At 34.7% G+C, this 17,266-nt stretch overlaps 1 protein-coding gene across 2 annotated transcripts; it reads right to left on the bottom strand.

Annotated features, from left to right (window-relative positions):
* Positions 1-169: 169 nt before the first annotated feature.
* On the bottom strand, positions 170-16,996 carry yata (N-terminal kinase-like protein yata). 2 transcript variants are annotated; one of them, XM_072303791.1, is made up of 16 exons: positions 16,667-16,996; positions 14,807-15,073; positions 13,803-14,026; positions 12,881-12,971; positions 11,404-11,718; positions 10,513-10,636; positions 9,879-9,976; positions 8,830-9,058; positions 7,694-7,885; positions 6,563-6,727; positions 5,462-5,592; positions 4,746-4,829; positions 3,897-3,995; positions 3,354-3,432; positions 2,303-2,447; positions 170-1,326 (listed from the first exon to the last, which is right to left on the bottom strand). In XM_072303791.1, exons 1-15 carry the CDS (start codon positions 16,787-16,789, stop codon positions 2,308-2,310), a joined length of 2,361 nt encoding a protein of 786 aa, XP_072159892.1. In that variant the 5' UTR covers positions 16,790-16,996; the 3' UTR covers positions 170-1,326; positions 2,303-2,307. The 2 variants fall into 2 exon arrangements, with proteins under 2 accessions (XP_072159892.1, XP_018915931.2); XM_019060386.2 differs by having other exon boundaries at positions 170-2,447.
* Positions 16,997-17,266: the final 270 nt, after the last annotated feature.

Genomic DNA, 17,266 nt, shown 5'->3' with positions numbered 1-17,266 from the left:
GAGAAGATGTAAAGACAGTACCTTGTTTACTACCACAATGCAATTAGTTTTGGCCGCTACATAATGCTCTGTTTGCCATCTGGATATGTAATCCACGGCAATTTTGAAAAGAATCGGATCCTGAAAAACATCAGTTGGTGGAGAAATAACAAAAATAGAAACATTCAAATATTTGACTAGCAGTTTTAATGCAACAATGAAAGAATCCATGATTTGATTGTTGATTATCAATGCGGTTGATTTACGATAATTGGAAATTTAAAAACAAGATACAAACTGCTATATAAAATACACGAAGATTACTTCAATCATAATTCTACTGCTTTAAGAATTTGATGGCAAAACAATGTTTAACACTGTTATGGCACCTTCATACAGCTAACCTACATTCAATTGATGTCTGTTCTGTATGATATTTCCTGATGAGGCAACCTTCAACATTTTGATAACGATTCTATTATCACCGAAATCAAAGATGTTCCGAACAAGTTTTGCTGTTGATACTGATAGTTATTGTTATGGTAAGAACAAAACAATCATTAATTGAAAGAATGAGGTTGGAGCATATAGATCTGACTTACATAGTGAGCAACATAAGTTTTAAGAACCTAATTGTGACCATTCACAAAAAACAGGACCTCAGCATAAAAAAACCAGGAATTAACAGATACTGCCATAGGAGGGTGTTTTTAGAATATATTTTGTCACAAAAACTCATATGAATATCAAAACATACTAGAAGTATGACAGTTCAAAATGTATAGTTTTATGGATATGGTTTTGATATTAAAAGAAAAAAAAACTGAACTTCCTTGTTATGAGCTCACAACTACGGACTTAAGTCCAACTTTATTCCCTCCATTTGTACGAAAATGAATAAAACCATTCAAAATTGGTTGTTCAGAATACAAGAAAATGTTTTTGATTGGAAAATTCAATCCTGATTTTTCGACGCAACGTAATAAAAGCCCCTCTTAATTAAAATTTGTCTACACGAGCTAATTTTCTTCCTCTTGTTGACGTCAAAAGTGAGAGTCACAGATCCTGCGATGGTCTTACACCTATGATATAGAAAAAAAATATTTGAAAGGCAAAGCCAGAAACTCAGTTTGAGATTAAAACAATTAATTAATGGACGGATTTCTCAAGAACAAGAAACAGTTTAAATATAATTGGAGTTCAACCAAATTACCTGATGGCCCTGCAATATGCATGTGTATTTATTGTTTCAGTTTTACTTTTTCGTCTTGAACATTATCATGGGGACTTGGGATCATGAGGAAAGCTCGCACAAAAAGTCTTAAAAAATCTTGAAAAGTAATTAACCTTGAAAGAAAAAGAAGAAACAAAAGCTCTGTAATTGCTGAAGCAGATGGTAAAGAAAAGACATGCAGGACATGGTTGTGCAAAAAGGAACTGCCCTATGAAAATTGTAAATCTCGGCCATTTTTTTACTAAAGTTTGAGGTGGGCGCTGTTGAGCAGGGAATTGTGCTACGGTTTCCAATTTTACACCGTACAACATTTTCATGTTTACTAATTGGGGTTTTTTTAAACAATGTACCCAATTTTGAAATCTTAAGCTCTGAAAATAATGAATTGAAAATGTTCAACTAGGAAATTTTTTTCAGCTTTGACCCCCATTACCACTAGGTAGCCATTTTAAAAAATTGAAAAAATTAATAAATTAAACAGTTGCTGATCATGATATAATCATTAATCCGGATGCATTCTGCGGATTGTAGCCCATCATTACTCTTCGATACTAGAAAAGGACGACCTACAGAGGCGTCTGATTTTATAATAAAAAATCAAAGTGAGTTTTCGCACTCTCATTTTTCTGTACTTTCATTTTTCTCAGAGAATATAACTTGCGCACTCGTTAGTTTGTAACTGGCTCAAATGTTTCAAATTTTCTGAATGTATGAATGAATGAATGAATGAATAAATGAATAAAATAAAATTAAATATTAGAAAATTAGAAAGACTTGCCACAGGTTGACACATGAAAAGAAATAAGATAAAGAAAGTATGAAAAGAGGAAAGCATTAGCGTGTTTCAGATAAATTAAACTGTTAACTTGGAATGGGAACACAATGGTCTGTATCATATAAACAACTTTAACCAGGTAATAAATAATGAGTTCCATATTTTCTACCTAAGGTCCTCGAAATTTTCCAGCATAGCATAAATGAAGAGCCCCCATTTACTCAAGGCAGCACCAGTGAAAAGGAGGTAAGGCTCCTTGAAACTTAACAGAATGATAAACTTTAATAATTGATAAAGTAATAACTTATCCTAACTTAATTTATAGAAGGTCTGGTACTGGTTTTTTCACACACAGTTTCATGGGTCCTTGTCTCGGACCTCTCTTAACTTCTTGATCTTTTTGGCGTTGGCGTCGTTCCGGTCTTTTCTTTTCTGATGGTTCGATGACAGGTTCCGAGCCTAAAATAACCACAAATAGTAAGTCTCAAAAAGAAATCAAATTATATTTAACAGTGAGACAAGAAAAACGGATCAAAATATTTAGTCGAATTTGAGAGAACTTCTTTCAGAGAAATTGAATATCGACAGTGAAACTACCAGACCCTGTATCTTCTGAGCGGTGTTTGAAAATCTTCGCTCTCATTTTATTTTTTTGAAGGAGAACAAATCAATATCAATCCTTGAAATTTTCACAGAGTTTTCTATGTATAGAGAAGAAAAAACGTGACATTTTTCAAGAATTGACTTTGAGTAGTTTCCCATTTAAAAAATTAAGTATGACAGGAAGTGTACAACGTTGCAAACTGAGATACGTGGTCTGGTAATTTCACCAGAGATATTCATCATATACTAAAGGAAGCAAAACTGATATTTGAACGGTGAAAGACATGTCAAAGTCTTATTTCAGTGGCAGAAAGGAGATTGCGCTTGGTTCCCTGACAGTTCCAGATAGCTTCTGTTCTCAGCTGAAGTCAATATTTTTAGTCCTAACGGAAGAAGCAAAACAGATATTTGAACAGTGAAAGACATCGCAAAGTCTCATTTCCGTGGCAAAAAGGAGAGTGCGCTTGGTTCCCTGAGAGTTCCAGCTAGTTTCCATACTCAGCTGAAGACAGAATTTTTAGTCCCAACGGAAATGAAGGGTCCTTTAAATTATTTGGTAGTAAGTACCACTATATTCTAGATAATGAACATGGGCAATATTTATTAGTAACTTCCTCATGCCTATCAATTATTTTTCTGGTCATGGATTTGACTGACATCTCAGTGCCATTTCAAACAGATTTATTGGCTTACAATGATCTCACCTGAGAACGTATTTGAAACTCACTCTTTCACAATATTAACAAAATTCACACAACTCACCTGGTCCTACATCATCTATGACACTCCAATTTGCATCATCCCAATTACTAAGTGAATTCTGATGTGAGCTAGAGTTTTCCTGCAAAACATAACAGAGAAAGATTAAACCAAGACAAATTCAGCAGTGTAGGCCTTTGAAAAATCTAAGGAGGCTCTCCCTTCACCTTAATTCTTCTTCGGTTTTTTGGATCTTCTTTGGTCAATAGATCAGTAACATGACGGAAGGTCAAAATGACAAATAGTATCCCTAGATTTGTACTTAACAAAGAAGTTTAACAAACCTACATGAACAAACTATTAAACTACAGACATTGTCCGTATGTTTTAACCTACAGTGTGCAGCGATTCGGTCAGACACCAAAATAAAAATTTACAGAGAGAAAATGTGCAAATGTTGGACTTTGATATTTTGCAATAAAAACCAAACTAAAGATAAGTTTAGAGGAATTGCACATGCATTGGATGTGTTTTTTAAAAGGAAAATGACACATACACAATACTTGATTTAAAAAAATCTGCTCTAAACTTGAGTTGCTGACTAACCTGATTATTGGAGAGATATGAGAAATGGGACTTGTCATGGTTCTGCTTATTGTTAGCATCGGTCATACTATTTTCATCATCCTCTTCTTCTTCGACAGTCTGGAATAGAATAAAAGTTATTCAAAATCAAACAGAGCGGGGAAAAAGTGTAGAGTTCAATGACTACTTGCGTAGATGGTTCAAAATAAAGGTGTCTCATTTTAGCCATGGTTTTCAAAAACGGGAATTTAATTTTTTAGTTCATTGCACTTAAATACAGCATTTGATATCCTTTCAGCAAACAACTTGAGACCATCATCTTTTAACTGCGAAAGTATTTGTGAGAAATTATGCTATCATTAAAGCATCTTGTTTTTAACAAGCCAACAGAAAGAAAAATGCTGTAAATGAGAGTCTTAATGTGTCCGCAAGCTTGAGGGATTGAGGAATGAATCTACACATTCACTTCTCACATGGTGAGTCTTTGAAAAATGCGTGCTTTCTAAAAATAATGTCAGGATAACAAAGCATCTTACATTTTGATAGTTGGTTTTCATTGGTTTGTTCCTTGCTCTTCTTTTAAATTAACTTTTACAGAAAGTGATTACATCTTCAATTTTATCATTATAAGAAATCACAATGAAACTTTTGAGTTTAAGTTCCGCTCAACAAAAAATAATGCACTCCTTGGTTCTGTACTCTCTTGTAATGATAAATTGTTAAACAAATTTAGCCTTGAAAGGAAACGGGAAAGTACAAATCCTGATCATTTTATTACGATTTTTTAGGTATAAAAAGAAAATACGAATCTTCAAAGGTGATTAGGCAAAAACTACTGGTATAAAAAGCAAAAGACACTTTAATACTTACCAATTTCTCATCCATGAGCCCCCATTCCGTAGATTTTCCTGACATAGAATGAACGTGGAATTTTGATGGTTGGTCACCGCTTGCCTGTGACAAAAAATTTAAGCTCAGATATAAATACGTATAATGTTGACAAACTAAAAGCATATTTTGGAGTTAGATTTTGCAAAAGAAACTTAATTTGAAGTTACTTTCTCCTTCCTTCATTAGACACAGTGACTAAAATCTATCAAAGGTTCATGCCTAAAGGGAGATAAGTGTATTTCTGTAAATCTCTTACATATGATCTACAGTCTTCAACTGCCTCAAAAAAATATTTTTTCTTGCCATTTATAATTAAATCAGCTCAAGGAATTGAATTCAAAGTGCGGAATGTTCATTTTTAAGAAAACTGCAAAAAACAGTCCCTGTTTTTAAGAATTAGGATGGCGGAAGGTTCAAAGCGTTAGCATACAAGTTTCAAAAATATTTGATTTAGGTATCAAATAGTCAATAAACTGTTTAAAAAAGCATTGAGAGGTTATAAGTATAAGTATTGTAAAGTTGCTGTCACACTGAAAGTCTTGTCTGTACATTCTGACAGTAAGCGCATGAGCACAGACTGCACAGTAGGCAGTGAGCTGCTGCCAGATGTCCATTTTGCCTGCGATTGTCGGTGAACGTACAGACAAACGGTTAGTGCAACAGCAGCGTAAAGATGAAAAGGCGTAAAAACTTACGTCAATTTCGCCCCAGTTCTGAGTGTCCCATGAGTCATCGTAATCGGAAAATGATTCGTTTCCTTTGCTTGCTTCTTCCAAAGATGTAACACTTGAAGTAGTCGTTGACATACTGCTACTTGACTGATGCTCTGTGTCAAACAAACGATATAATAAAAGAAAAAGCTTAAGGTGATTTGATGGACGCCATATTTTGTGTCAGAACGGCAAGTGATACATCACATCAATTGGTTCCATTTTCTCAGCTACTCGTCATTTTTCTCCAATTTTGAGATCGCAATTCTGTTGTCAGGAGACTAAAGCACTCACATACCAATTTTAACCAAGAAATTGAACGTAATAAAGGCATGGTTTTTTCAGAGAGAAAATATCGCATTCGAGTGCAGTTTCGATAGCGATGTTTTCTCTCTGAAAAAACCGCGCCTTCATAAGGTTGAATTTCTTTGTTAAAATTGGTAAGTGAGTGCTTTAGTCTCCTGAAAACAGAATTGCGATCCCAAATTGGAGAAAAATGACGAGTAGCTGAAAAAATGGAGCCAACTGATGCGATATATCGCATGCTGTTCTGACACAAAATATGGCGTCCATCGAATCACCTTTAAAAAAAGGAGATTCTGTCTCCCTTAAAAATTGATTAATCGGATTATACTTGAGCTAAAATGATGATAAAAATTATCGCAAGAAACAAACTTCGTTGTATATTTTGAGCTCAAAGTGTTTTTGGAGATGGAAAATGAAAAAAAAAGCATTAAAACCATTCATGTAACCAAATCTTAACACTTTTGCCGGTTTCTATTGAACAGAGCCAAACATTTCTGTGTTTTGAAAGTAAAGTTACTAGAATCCATTCGACGGTCCTCTTTTCACTGTCAAATTAAATTGCTTACATTTGCTTTCTGCTGGATCACTGGAAGAAGCTAGGTCAAGTACAAAGTCAATCAAAAGTAAAATACAGATTTGTCGAAGAAAAATGTTGGCTGGATTTTACATCTTGATTGTGAGTTGAATTAGCCACTCATTCTACAAAACGACGAATGGGGAAAATATTCGAGACAATCAATACAATAAGGGGTAGACTGCAGGAAGGAAAACCGTATTCACCTAGAGATCCTGGTTTGTGTAAATTTTTACTGGGGTGAACAATCACAGATTTGGTGGTATCCGATTGGCTACGGTAGAATTTGGAAGAGACAGCACTGACAGCCCAACCAGCCCACGTTGCAGCTGCATTGGATAGACTTGGGGCAGCGGTATGCACATCAGCCTCTGAAAAGTTCAAAAATTGTACAATCAGAGAAAAAAATCTTTAAAAAATCAGAATCTGATGATCAAAAAACAATGCAATCTAATGATTAAAATATTGTGGTATCTTACAGTCAAAAGATTCTGTTAATTTTTTTTTAGATAAAACTGAGGACTTGGGTTTCCACATTACAGTGTTTCAAAATCTCTACTATCTATTTCTCACCGCAAGAGCCTAAATTAGATCATAAATGAGTTTGTGCTAGAGATTTTAAGGTCGAATTATTGTTACTAATTTCCACTGAAATTTCCATCCCTCTGTAAGTACTTTCTCCTGCAAAGAGTTAATATGTGCGAGGAAATTCTCAAACACTCGATCCCTTAATTTTAGGGTTACGCTGGAGTGACATAATTCAGAGAAAATGAGTAACCGTTCCAAAGAAATGAAACTCTCAGGTTTGACCCCAGGCAAGAGCTCAAGTTCACTGGTTTTCTTTCCTGTTACTCTAAAAAACTACTTAGAAATACTTTTCAAAATTGAGTCTTCACGAAATCTTCATACAATACTTTGATCGTGAGAATTATTTTGATGATACAAAAATCAATAAAAATAAATGTGCTGTGTAAACATTGGGAGGTTTTAAAAATACTTTTTTCTCATCATAGAACACACAGAAAATAAAATTTGCGGAAGTAACATCCCAGATTTTGAAAATCTGCGCGACAACTCATGAATGTCCATATAAAAGCTACAATTGTTAATTCAACGTAGCTAGGATGTTACTTACACAGCCGGAGAGTCCATAACAACAGTCAAGAAGTATTGAGCAGATTTTTAACATCCAGGATGTTACTTCAGCAACTTTTTTTTCTGTACAAATTTTAAAATTCATTAGCGAGTAGGAATATTTAAATAATTATTACCATTACCAAGTAAGAAAAAAGAATGGTAGGGGCAGTCTAAAAATAAATCATTTTTAAGGGACTTACCCATTGATTCTTGTAAACTTGGATCTTCTGAAAATTTTTCTAGTTTCCCTAAAAATCCTTTGATGGTGCGAAAGGCATTATCTCTGACAGATTTATCAGGATCAACTGTCAACTGACATAGAGCTGGTAAAATTTTACGAGCTATTTCATTTAAGAGGAAGTATTGCTGAGAAGCTGCAAGCGCCATAATTCCTGATAAATAAGAAACATAATTTAAATAAGGTCTGGGTGTTAAACAGAGCAACATTACAACATGATTTCATATTTTATTATTGCGATTTTTTCATTTAAATGTGTTACAGTTGTCCTGTTTCCTCTTGAATTTTCTTCAATATAATAGTTTTTTAAATATATTCTTAAAAATCAATTCTTCTAAAATATATTCTATTTGAAAAATAGTCTTCTGATTATTTTATACCTTGACTGCCAGCGTGGTCATAGTGACCATCTTTTCGTTAGCTGCCCCAGCCAAAACGGTCACAAAGACCAGCATTAAAGCGCCCTTTCATAGCGCTTCTGTGCAATAGAGGCGCCATTAGAGGGTCCCGTACAGAGCTACATAATTGTAGAGCACTAGATACATGTGTTATCGATAGAAAGCACTCCCTTAAGGTTTAAAGTTTAACCTGCCTACCTATTATGTGATCAGGAAAATCTTTGGCGACGGTTGACTGGTACGTCACTCTAAAGGCTTATTGATGTGACATGAACTCAATGTAAAAGAGAAAGCTCAACCAAGAAAGTTAAAACATTTCTCATGCTGAGAAGATGATTACTTTATGTTGATGTTTGATTTAAGGCAGTCATCATATTCCAAAGCTGATTTGAAAGAACACAAAAGAAATTGAATTTCTGCTTGTGTTTTTCCTCTTCAAATTAAATGCATTCACAGGGGATGGATGAGTGTGTTCTATGTTTCAATTTTGGACAACTGTCCGTTAAGATAAACACAAATTTTTATCAAAATCCATCAATTTTCATGACTTATACTTATTTATACGTCAATTTTTATCCACTTTTGATCAATTATATTCCCTTCACTTGTCTCTGATACGTTAATGGCTTGACAAACAAGACTCATACTCTACCCAAAGGAAGAAGAATAATTATATTCGGTTTAAAGGTGAAAAACTTACCGGCAGTTCTTGCAGGTGGAAAGACGTCGGTCATGGCTCGAATACATGCTGATATGAGAACTTTCTGCCGCACCTGTGGATGAATGTGCTGCGCAATTTTACCAAGACATACAATAGTATTGGTTCTAATACCGCCATGTTCATCTTTACTTTGTAATCTTGCAAAGTGCCTCATCACTTCTCCATTTAGATTGTTGTAGTTCAGTTTTGGTGCTAGCAGTGCAATTGACTAGAAAATAATAATAATACAGGCATTTAATGAACAAGAAAACGGGAGATGACAAAGAAAATATAAAAGCATGAAATTTATCCGTGAGTTAAAAAAGATGGCTTTTTTTTTTTTTTTTTTTTTTTACAAATTTTATTGATATTAACCAATACAATAAATGTCACTACTACCTAATTAACCTAAGGTATCTATTGACTATTTTTAATATTAAGTTAAAGTTTTAAAAGTAAAGAACGTATAATAAGTATTCTAATACGATACTTATTATTCTAACTAACAGTATTTAATACTGCAGTTGTTGTCTTAATATAATAATAGCTTTTTAACCCTCATGGCGAAGAATTTTGCATTTAACCAAAGGACTGAGATGGGAAATCAAACCTTGTATTTCATTCAAGTTTCATTTTTGAGGTATCTTCAGTTCATTTTGATACTACCAGCAAGACTGTTACTTCTACAGCCAAAATTGTAACTTGTACCGCTAAGAGTGCTACTTATTAAGTCCATACTTCTCCATTGTAAAAAAGTGTTAACCAACAAATACTCCTGCTCTGCAGAATTTGTGCTCACAACAAGGTAAAATTATTCTAACTGAGGAGCACATTAGATAATAGAATTTCAAAAACATGTAAAAAGACAATTACATTCAAAAATACTTGATACTGGTTGAGAATGAATTGAAATTTTGATTTACTCTGCCTCAAGAAAGAAATGAGTGAAACTTCTGATTATGCAACACCGTGATGAATGGGTAATGCCTAATAATTGCACAGAAAAAACTTGGGATCAAAGAAGAAAGTTGAAAAATAACTGAACTTACTTTCACAGTCTGTTCTCGAATGGTAACATTAGTGTCTAAAAATCCATTGGCAAATTGCGGAAAAATTTGGTCATTGATTATAGATGCTGGGAGATGTCCTGAAAAGAAATGAGAAACAGGCTATTTAAATTACTGGGTCAAAATAAAGTTACTCAATGATTTACTTAGAGGTTTATCAACAATTGTTCCATATTCATTTAAAACTGTTCACTTAGATATGATGTAGTTCAGAACGTAAAATTCCAATTGACATGAAAAACATTGTTACTCTTATGCAGGCTTATCACTTTGCTGCTTCGATGACCAGTTCCAATATCTGATTCAATTTCTTTCCTAAATACAGATAAGATGAACACCTAAATTGAAAGGCTTGGAGGACAAGGTGCTTCAGTGCAGTTTTTGAAATAATTGAGATATTCATGAAATCAACTAAAACTAATTTGAAAGTTGTTCTGTGAAAAATTTACAAATAAAATCCAACTTAAAAGCATTAAAAAGTGAATTTAAACCTCCTTTCCGCCATAAGGCTCCATGTAATTTTGAAAATTTAAACACGTACTTAAACTGCGTTTATGCACCTTGTCCTCCAAGCCTCTTAATTATCAATGCATATGATGAATAACTACAAGCTTACCAACAAAGTTGTCTAGCTGTTGCAGCAGTTTGCTCCTAGTTGCCCTATCCATTGAAGAGAACATTTTCACCACACACGGAACAATGCGCTTCTGGTACTCAGCTTCATCCAGAGTTTTCCCCAACTGAAGCAAAAAACATGTAAATAAACCATTTTTCAGAGGCTTGAAGAGAGTTAAGAGAGAGGAAATATGTAAATCACTTCTTTAGAATATTATCCAATCCAGAGAAACCAATACATTAACATGACAGGACTTGTCTGTTAATTCTGCACTACTGGCAAAAAAAAAAAACAAAAAAACAAAAAAACAATGATAAACAAAGAAATTGCTGTTTATAATGCTCATAATGCAACGTTGGTGGAGCAGAAATGAAAAACAAATAAATATATATTGAGAAAATTTTAGGTTTAGACATTAGACTAGTGTAAAAAATAGTATGAAAGTCAAAATTATTGTAATATGATGACAATTCATTAAGAATTGTAAATGGTAGGAATAAAAATGTCTTATAGACAGTCTTTGGATAGATGACTTTTGTAAAAAGGTATGATTACATTTCAGAACTTACTCTCGAAAATTTTCCTGAAATATACGCTCAATTAAAAATATTCTCCGGCTGAAAGTTGAAAGGAAAAATGAACTTCCTTAGCATGTGTCAAAATTACAGAAATGGCCTTAAGCGCATATTCCTTATATGTCCACATCTTTTTTGCCATAGAAAAAACCGTGGCATCAAGCAATGCCTCATGATCACAGTTGTATTCAAGGGTAACAAAATATTCCGCTCTTCCGAAAAAGCATGCTTTAAAACTTTTCTACGCGAAGAGTTTAATTCGATGACTAACAATCAAGTTGGGTTCAAAAATGTGAATAAAATATGACAAAAATACCTGGACTATTGGTGTGAGGACTGCAGCACCAGCGTCACCATACTCAAATGCGGTGATAAGGTGAGGCAAAATCTTATACTTGCATATGTTGTCATGAAAATTCTCTAAAATGGGTGGTAACGAGTTGAAAAATTTATTCTTTTCACTACTGTCTTTGATCTGAATCTCCTCTAAAAACATCAAAGTATCTATCAACTCATTTTTAAAATACCCATTAACCTTACAACATCGTGTGATGATATCTGCTGGATTAGGTCTCTGGTTGGGATTGTCGTTCATAAGTTCGGTGTAAACCTGCTTCAAAGAAGTTGGAATCTGGAACAGAACGGGAGGCAAATAAAATTAATACACACTATTCTTGAACAATACCTGAGAATTTTATTAATCTGTCCTCACACAACAATCAGAACATGCTATGTTTGAGAGGACTGGCAATTTCAAGACGTTTCAGTGGCACTGTGGAGAAATAAATTATTGAGTAAACAAGAGAATTTTTGTACCAGTTGATTAAATGCACTGAAGCTAATTTTCCGTGCCAATCGTGAACTTACCTTGTTTTTGATATAATTTAATTCGATTTTAAATGTAATTATTTGTATGTACTATGTTAATGAAAACGTTAGAGTCAACACTATGTTAACATTTAAAACCTCTGCAATATCGGCCATGGCATTCTATCCGTCTTTCAAATTGAATTGTTTGTGCCAACTGAATGAATAAATAGAACATAAAGTAGTCGCTTTAAAACTGATATAACCTCTTCAAAAATTTTCTAAGGATAATTTTAAAGGTCATTCATCCTGAATCATTAAAAAAAATCACTTACAGAGACAGTTTTGATAACTCATTTGAAATAAATAGAAACTGACAGGAAAAAAATATGACCAAGGGCAGGAAAAGAGACTTGATACAAAAAAATTCTGAAACTGAACCACTTTTAAAATAGTTTACAGTTTAAGAAGAGGAAAAAAACTTCTTTTAGGAAAGCTCAGGGCTTGTCATTTTTTCTTTCTCTTTTTTTTTACCAATTTTCAAAAATCCTATTGGCTAATCCCATGCTTGTTACCCAGCCCCAGGTGACCGTTGCCTGAGACCATCAAACTCAGGCATTGACGGATCCAAGGAGTTGGCAAGACTGGATTCCCTCCATTTAAACCTATGGAAATGTATCGATTCTTGAAGGGACCAGGTGCTCCGACAAGAATCGATTATTTAACGTAGGTATAAATGGAGGGAATCCGGTGTTGCCAAATTGCTGGATCTGCCTCTGAACTCAGGTCACCTTTCAACAGCTTAACTTTTGTCTTCTTGAAACTTAAGAGAGTTTTCTATCAAAAACTCAAGGTCCAATTTCTCGAACCTGCCTGAAAAAGATCGATCTTCTAAAAAATGTTCCTGTGTAAGGTCCATTTTTTTGTGGGCTTTCACAAATTCAGAAATTAAAAATACATTGGTAAACTCAAGGGATCAAACTTACTTTGTTGTTCGACTTCAGAGAGCGAGGCTGTATTAGTGGTCCGTTGAATACTTCCCAAATCAAGCAACCAAGACCCCACATATCTGTGGACCTTTTGAGGAAAAAATAAAAAAGGCAATCGCATGGATTAATAAACAGCGTTAAATAACCTATCAATTGATTGAGAAGCTGGGTGAAAGAAGGCCCGATATCAGTACTATCTTCTTAACAGAATATCACTGATTTATGTTTTAAGGAGGAATTCAATAGGTAATTTTTTAAGAATTTTTTCTATGATACATTGTGCAATCATGAAGAATGTTTGCAAAACATTTAAATGAAATGCACGCATTTGCTTCCCAAACAATGAATGAAATATTAGCAAAGATTTTGAAACACCACAATTGAAAACTGCCCCTCTTGCACTGAGTGCTATAAATATAACAGAGAAATCCTTGTAAACATGTTCAAAGTAAATATCTTAAGGGAAACAAAATAATCCAATTAAAAGACTCAATTAAGTCAGTTATTTCGATGCACTGCTCAAACTTGAGAATGGAAAATCACCCAAGTGCCTTTCGAAATTTAGGGTAGGTTCATTCAAAGTCTCAATTCTAGAAGTCTTGAAATAAGATACTTCAGTGCCTTCTTTAATCCTATATAAAACTTTGTTTTAAAAGGAGAATTTATGAATTTGTTTTAATTGTGACCAAATGAAAATTAGAAATAGGGCAACTTCTCATGGAATAAGAGAAGGCCTTTCCAAAAAAATCTATAGAATTAACAGTGAACAATGGTTGTGATGACCTTACAAGGCAGTTTGTTAGTGATTCTTAACGCTCTGGGCTAAACTAAAATCAACAATGAAATTACACAGAAACTTTGTCCTGAACAAGCAGAATTTCATGATAGGGCTGAATTTAAAATTGTCTTTTTCGCTTACCAATCTGTTATAAGTCTTTGCCGAGTGCTGTCCCCTTTTTCTGGCGGGTCATATTTTTCTAGGCTGCGCAGTATTTTCACAGGAAGGCCGGAGCCCTCAGATGCACCAGCCATATACTCTACTCCACCAAGCTTCCATTCACCGGCTTGGTTGACGAACACAGACAGTGAGTTCACATTATTATGCCTCAGTTTTCCATCATTGTTTAGGAAACTAAGTGCTCTCTGGAAAAGGAATAACAGAAATATTCAAATAGGTACCAGAAGCAGTTTTTAGAGTGATTTAAAATTGATGAAGTGTTACAAAATGAGCGATAGCTTCATTATGATTTAATACTCCTAACATGTTTGTTTATATTTTACTTTCATGCCTTTTTTTATGTAACCCCCGCACAAGCCTGTTGTTTTAAGGGATACAAAGGTTTCCAGCCATGATTGTAAATATCACAATGTAGTCTCACAATGACAACGGTGAGGCTCATGGTGTCTTTTCTTTTAATTTTTCTTGTTTTGCCGGTTGAAAATGCAGGTGTGATCCCTGCGAAACGTTCCGGGTTTCTTATTTTATTTTATGTGTTTCTTTTTATTATTTGCGGCCTTAGTCCCGTTTTAAGTTGTTTCTCTGATTGTAAATATCAATGGCTGACAAACAATACCACTTACCTGAAATTTTGGCAAAAAGAGTTAGCGACTTTGCCGAATTCTACAATATAAAATACGCAAACTGGTGATTTTAGTTTTTCTCCAATTCGGGAAGGGTACGCTTTAATGACGCTATAATGTATGGAGAATGCAAATGTAAGCTTAAAATTACAAAAATTGTGAAGTTTTCTCTTCGCTCTGTAAAGCGTCAGTTCGTAAATGGGCGGTATAGTTTGTTAGCCATCGATATGTATGTTTTTTTGAAGCATCGGAAAAAATAATCAAAATCCATTACTTAAGTTGGGTTCCTGAAAAGAACCCAAAAGGAATACTTAAAACGATTTATAAATAAGCTGAACTTACTGTTATCTGAAAAATTCCCCATGCGATGTATAAATCATTGCGCTCTTGCTTTTCATTCTCTATTAATGCTAAGCGATCATTCAGTTTTTGGACATACTCAGTCACCAGATAGAGAGTTTTACCCGTTTCACAGCTGTCAATGTATTGAAGAATGCTGGGATGTCTAAGGGTTTTTAATCTTTTCACTGCTGTCTTTGCTAGCTCGAATTCGGTGTCATCACTCGATTTTCCATCAAATATAAAAATGGAAACGCGCTCTCCGTTATTCTGAAAAAACAAAATAAAATGTTTTCCATTTAAATTGATAAATACCTACACTGGATTAAATGCACATGGAATTCTTTACAGGATTACAGATAGTTGACTTAGACGTCTTCAAAAGATTTTCCACAGTTTTAAAGGAAGATTTGCATCATCCTAATGTTCATAATCAATTTTCCCTTACAACTGGAAAATAGATGTTTCCATAAACTTGCCAAGACCAATCGTCACCCTCCGGCCAAAGTATCACAAGCGCCATGCGACGTTTAAGAATTCCTGCTGCCATTTTTTTTTACAGAGAAATTGTTGGTTGAATCTATTTCAAACTTCCACTGAATTTTATCAGCAGAGCCTAGAGAGAAAATTCAGTGTAATTTTTGGACAGCTTATTTGTTGAACAATTTCTCTGTAAAAAATTATAATGGAGGCGGCAATTTTTGAACGTCGCATGGCGCTTGAGATAGTTTCGCCGGACAGTAACGGAATATTGACCATCACACCCTTAAATTTAAGGCCAATCTTTGAAAAATGAAGCACAAAGAGTCAAGCTGACAGTAGATTTTAACCACTTTTTAAGTAAGAATACCTTTGTCACAATTTAATGAACATAGGCGTTACCAAGAGGGCACCAAGCAAAGTGCCCCAGATGCATAAATTCGCTCCAAACACAAATTGTTTTCCTCCAATCGTTTTTTATTTGGCTGGACTGTGCCTATTGGAAAGGATATAAGTATGTCAATTTAACAAAAGCAAATTGCTCATAGACAAAAAATATTGGTAGAATTTTGGAATCCAACTGCACTTCCTCTTCGGTATTAGAACTAGGGAAAGAAGAGAATAGACAAAAGTCACATCAGTCTGAATGCATCAATCGTCGGTTGGCCCATTGGGTAGCGCTGACTCCACTTGTCAAAATGGAAGCTCAAAGTGAGTCAATTTCAATGATAAGTGGCTTGAAGTCGGGATTTGATGCGATTGATGAGTGTTGCAACTCAAAATAGAGCGGCGCGACTCTTTTTTGATCAACAATTGCAAACAGATCGTATTTATCGATTCACCTTGAGCTTCCATTTTGACGAGTGGACACAGGGCTGTTAGCATGTACCTATTTATCTGTTGAATGATGCAATTTTGGATGTGACATTTGTCTAATCTTTTTTTTCCCCAGTTCTGGATTAGAATCTGACTGTGGAGAAGCCATTTAGTCTTACTAACGTGAAATCCTCAGTAAGTACCATATCACACGAAGGCACCCTATAGTTTATACCCCACCATCTGCGTAGACCAAAGAGGGTTCTTGACATTTTCTGCAGCTGAAGGCCGCCACACACAACTAATTTTCTGAGGCGATGATTTAGGTTTTTCAACCAATGATATGCTTAATCACTTTCCAAAGCCTGCGGCTACCACGTACAACCAAATTGTCGAAATTTCCGAAAGTAATCTTAATCTATTTAATTGATCCAAGATTGGTGCCACTCCCTGTTTTTGCATTATAATTGAAAACGTTTTGAATATCTAAGTTCAGTCGGATTGTCATCGATGATCACCCTTCAGTACTGTTCCCACCAGTGGAATGAGAAGAGTTCAAGAAATTACCTTTTTCTTGCCTTCAGTAAGACACCAAGTGCTGTCTTCGTAAACGTGACGAACATTGTGATCACTTTTGTCCACTACTTCATAAGGAAAATCCTTAAAGGAGTCTCGACTGAAAAGCCACATCCTGCTATTTTTGTGCAACCTCTGCCTCCACTAAATAAAGCATGATCTGCGCACTGAGTCTTGAATAAACTAAACAAGTTCAAAATTTTTGCGTTCACTTCTCTGTGAGACGACTATTTGGGTTGAAAAATTAATATATGGATAAATTATCACAAAATGATAAAAAAATCTCACTAAACTGACTGTCAGTAGTAGTAAATAAATAAATACAATGGTAAAGAATTCCATCGGTCACCGAGTGAACAGTGACGTTACGTCACCAATCAACGTTGCACACATGACCCGCGGAGTTTAAAATGACGCTCAGGTTCAACTCGTCCGACTCCGCCAATAAGATCACGAAAGCTCCATAATTGCTGTTGTTTTGAGTCGCTAATTTCGAATTTGATGTCAAATTGCCTACATTTTAACACCCTGATCTATTAATTGTAGGCAAGTTTATGGCACGCTGCGGCGCGGCGTGCTGCCAGCTCGAAA

The sequence above is a fragment of the Bemisia tabaci genome, chromosome 8 (assembly GCF_918797505.1).
Source record: "Bemisia tabaci chromosome 8, PGI_BMITA_v3".
NCBI lineage: Eukaryota > Metazoa > Arthropoda > Insecta > Hemiptera > Aleyrodidae > Bemisia > Bemisia tabaci.
The sequence above is the reverse complement of the archived record's forward strand: the minus strand, read 5'-3'. Positions and strand labels throughout refer to the sequence as shown.

Bases quoted from the DNA above. Each gene is read 5' to 3' on its own strand.
- yata (XM_019060386.2), bottom strand. From the start codon at position 16,789: ATGTGGCTTTTCAGTCGAGACTCCTTTAAGGATTTTCCTTATGAAGTA. The intron at 9,977-10,512 runs GTAAGCTTGTAG...ATTTCTTTTCAG, and splicing joins ACAGCTAGACAACTTTGTTG to GACATCTCCCAGCATCTATA. The intron at 6,728-7,693 runs GTAAGTCCCTTA...TGAACTTTTCAG, and splicing joins AAGTTTACAAGAATCAATGG to AGGCTGATGTGCATACCGCT.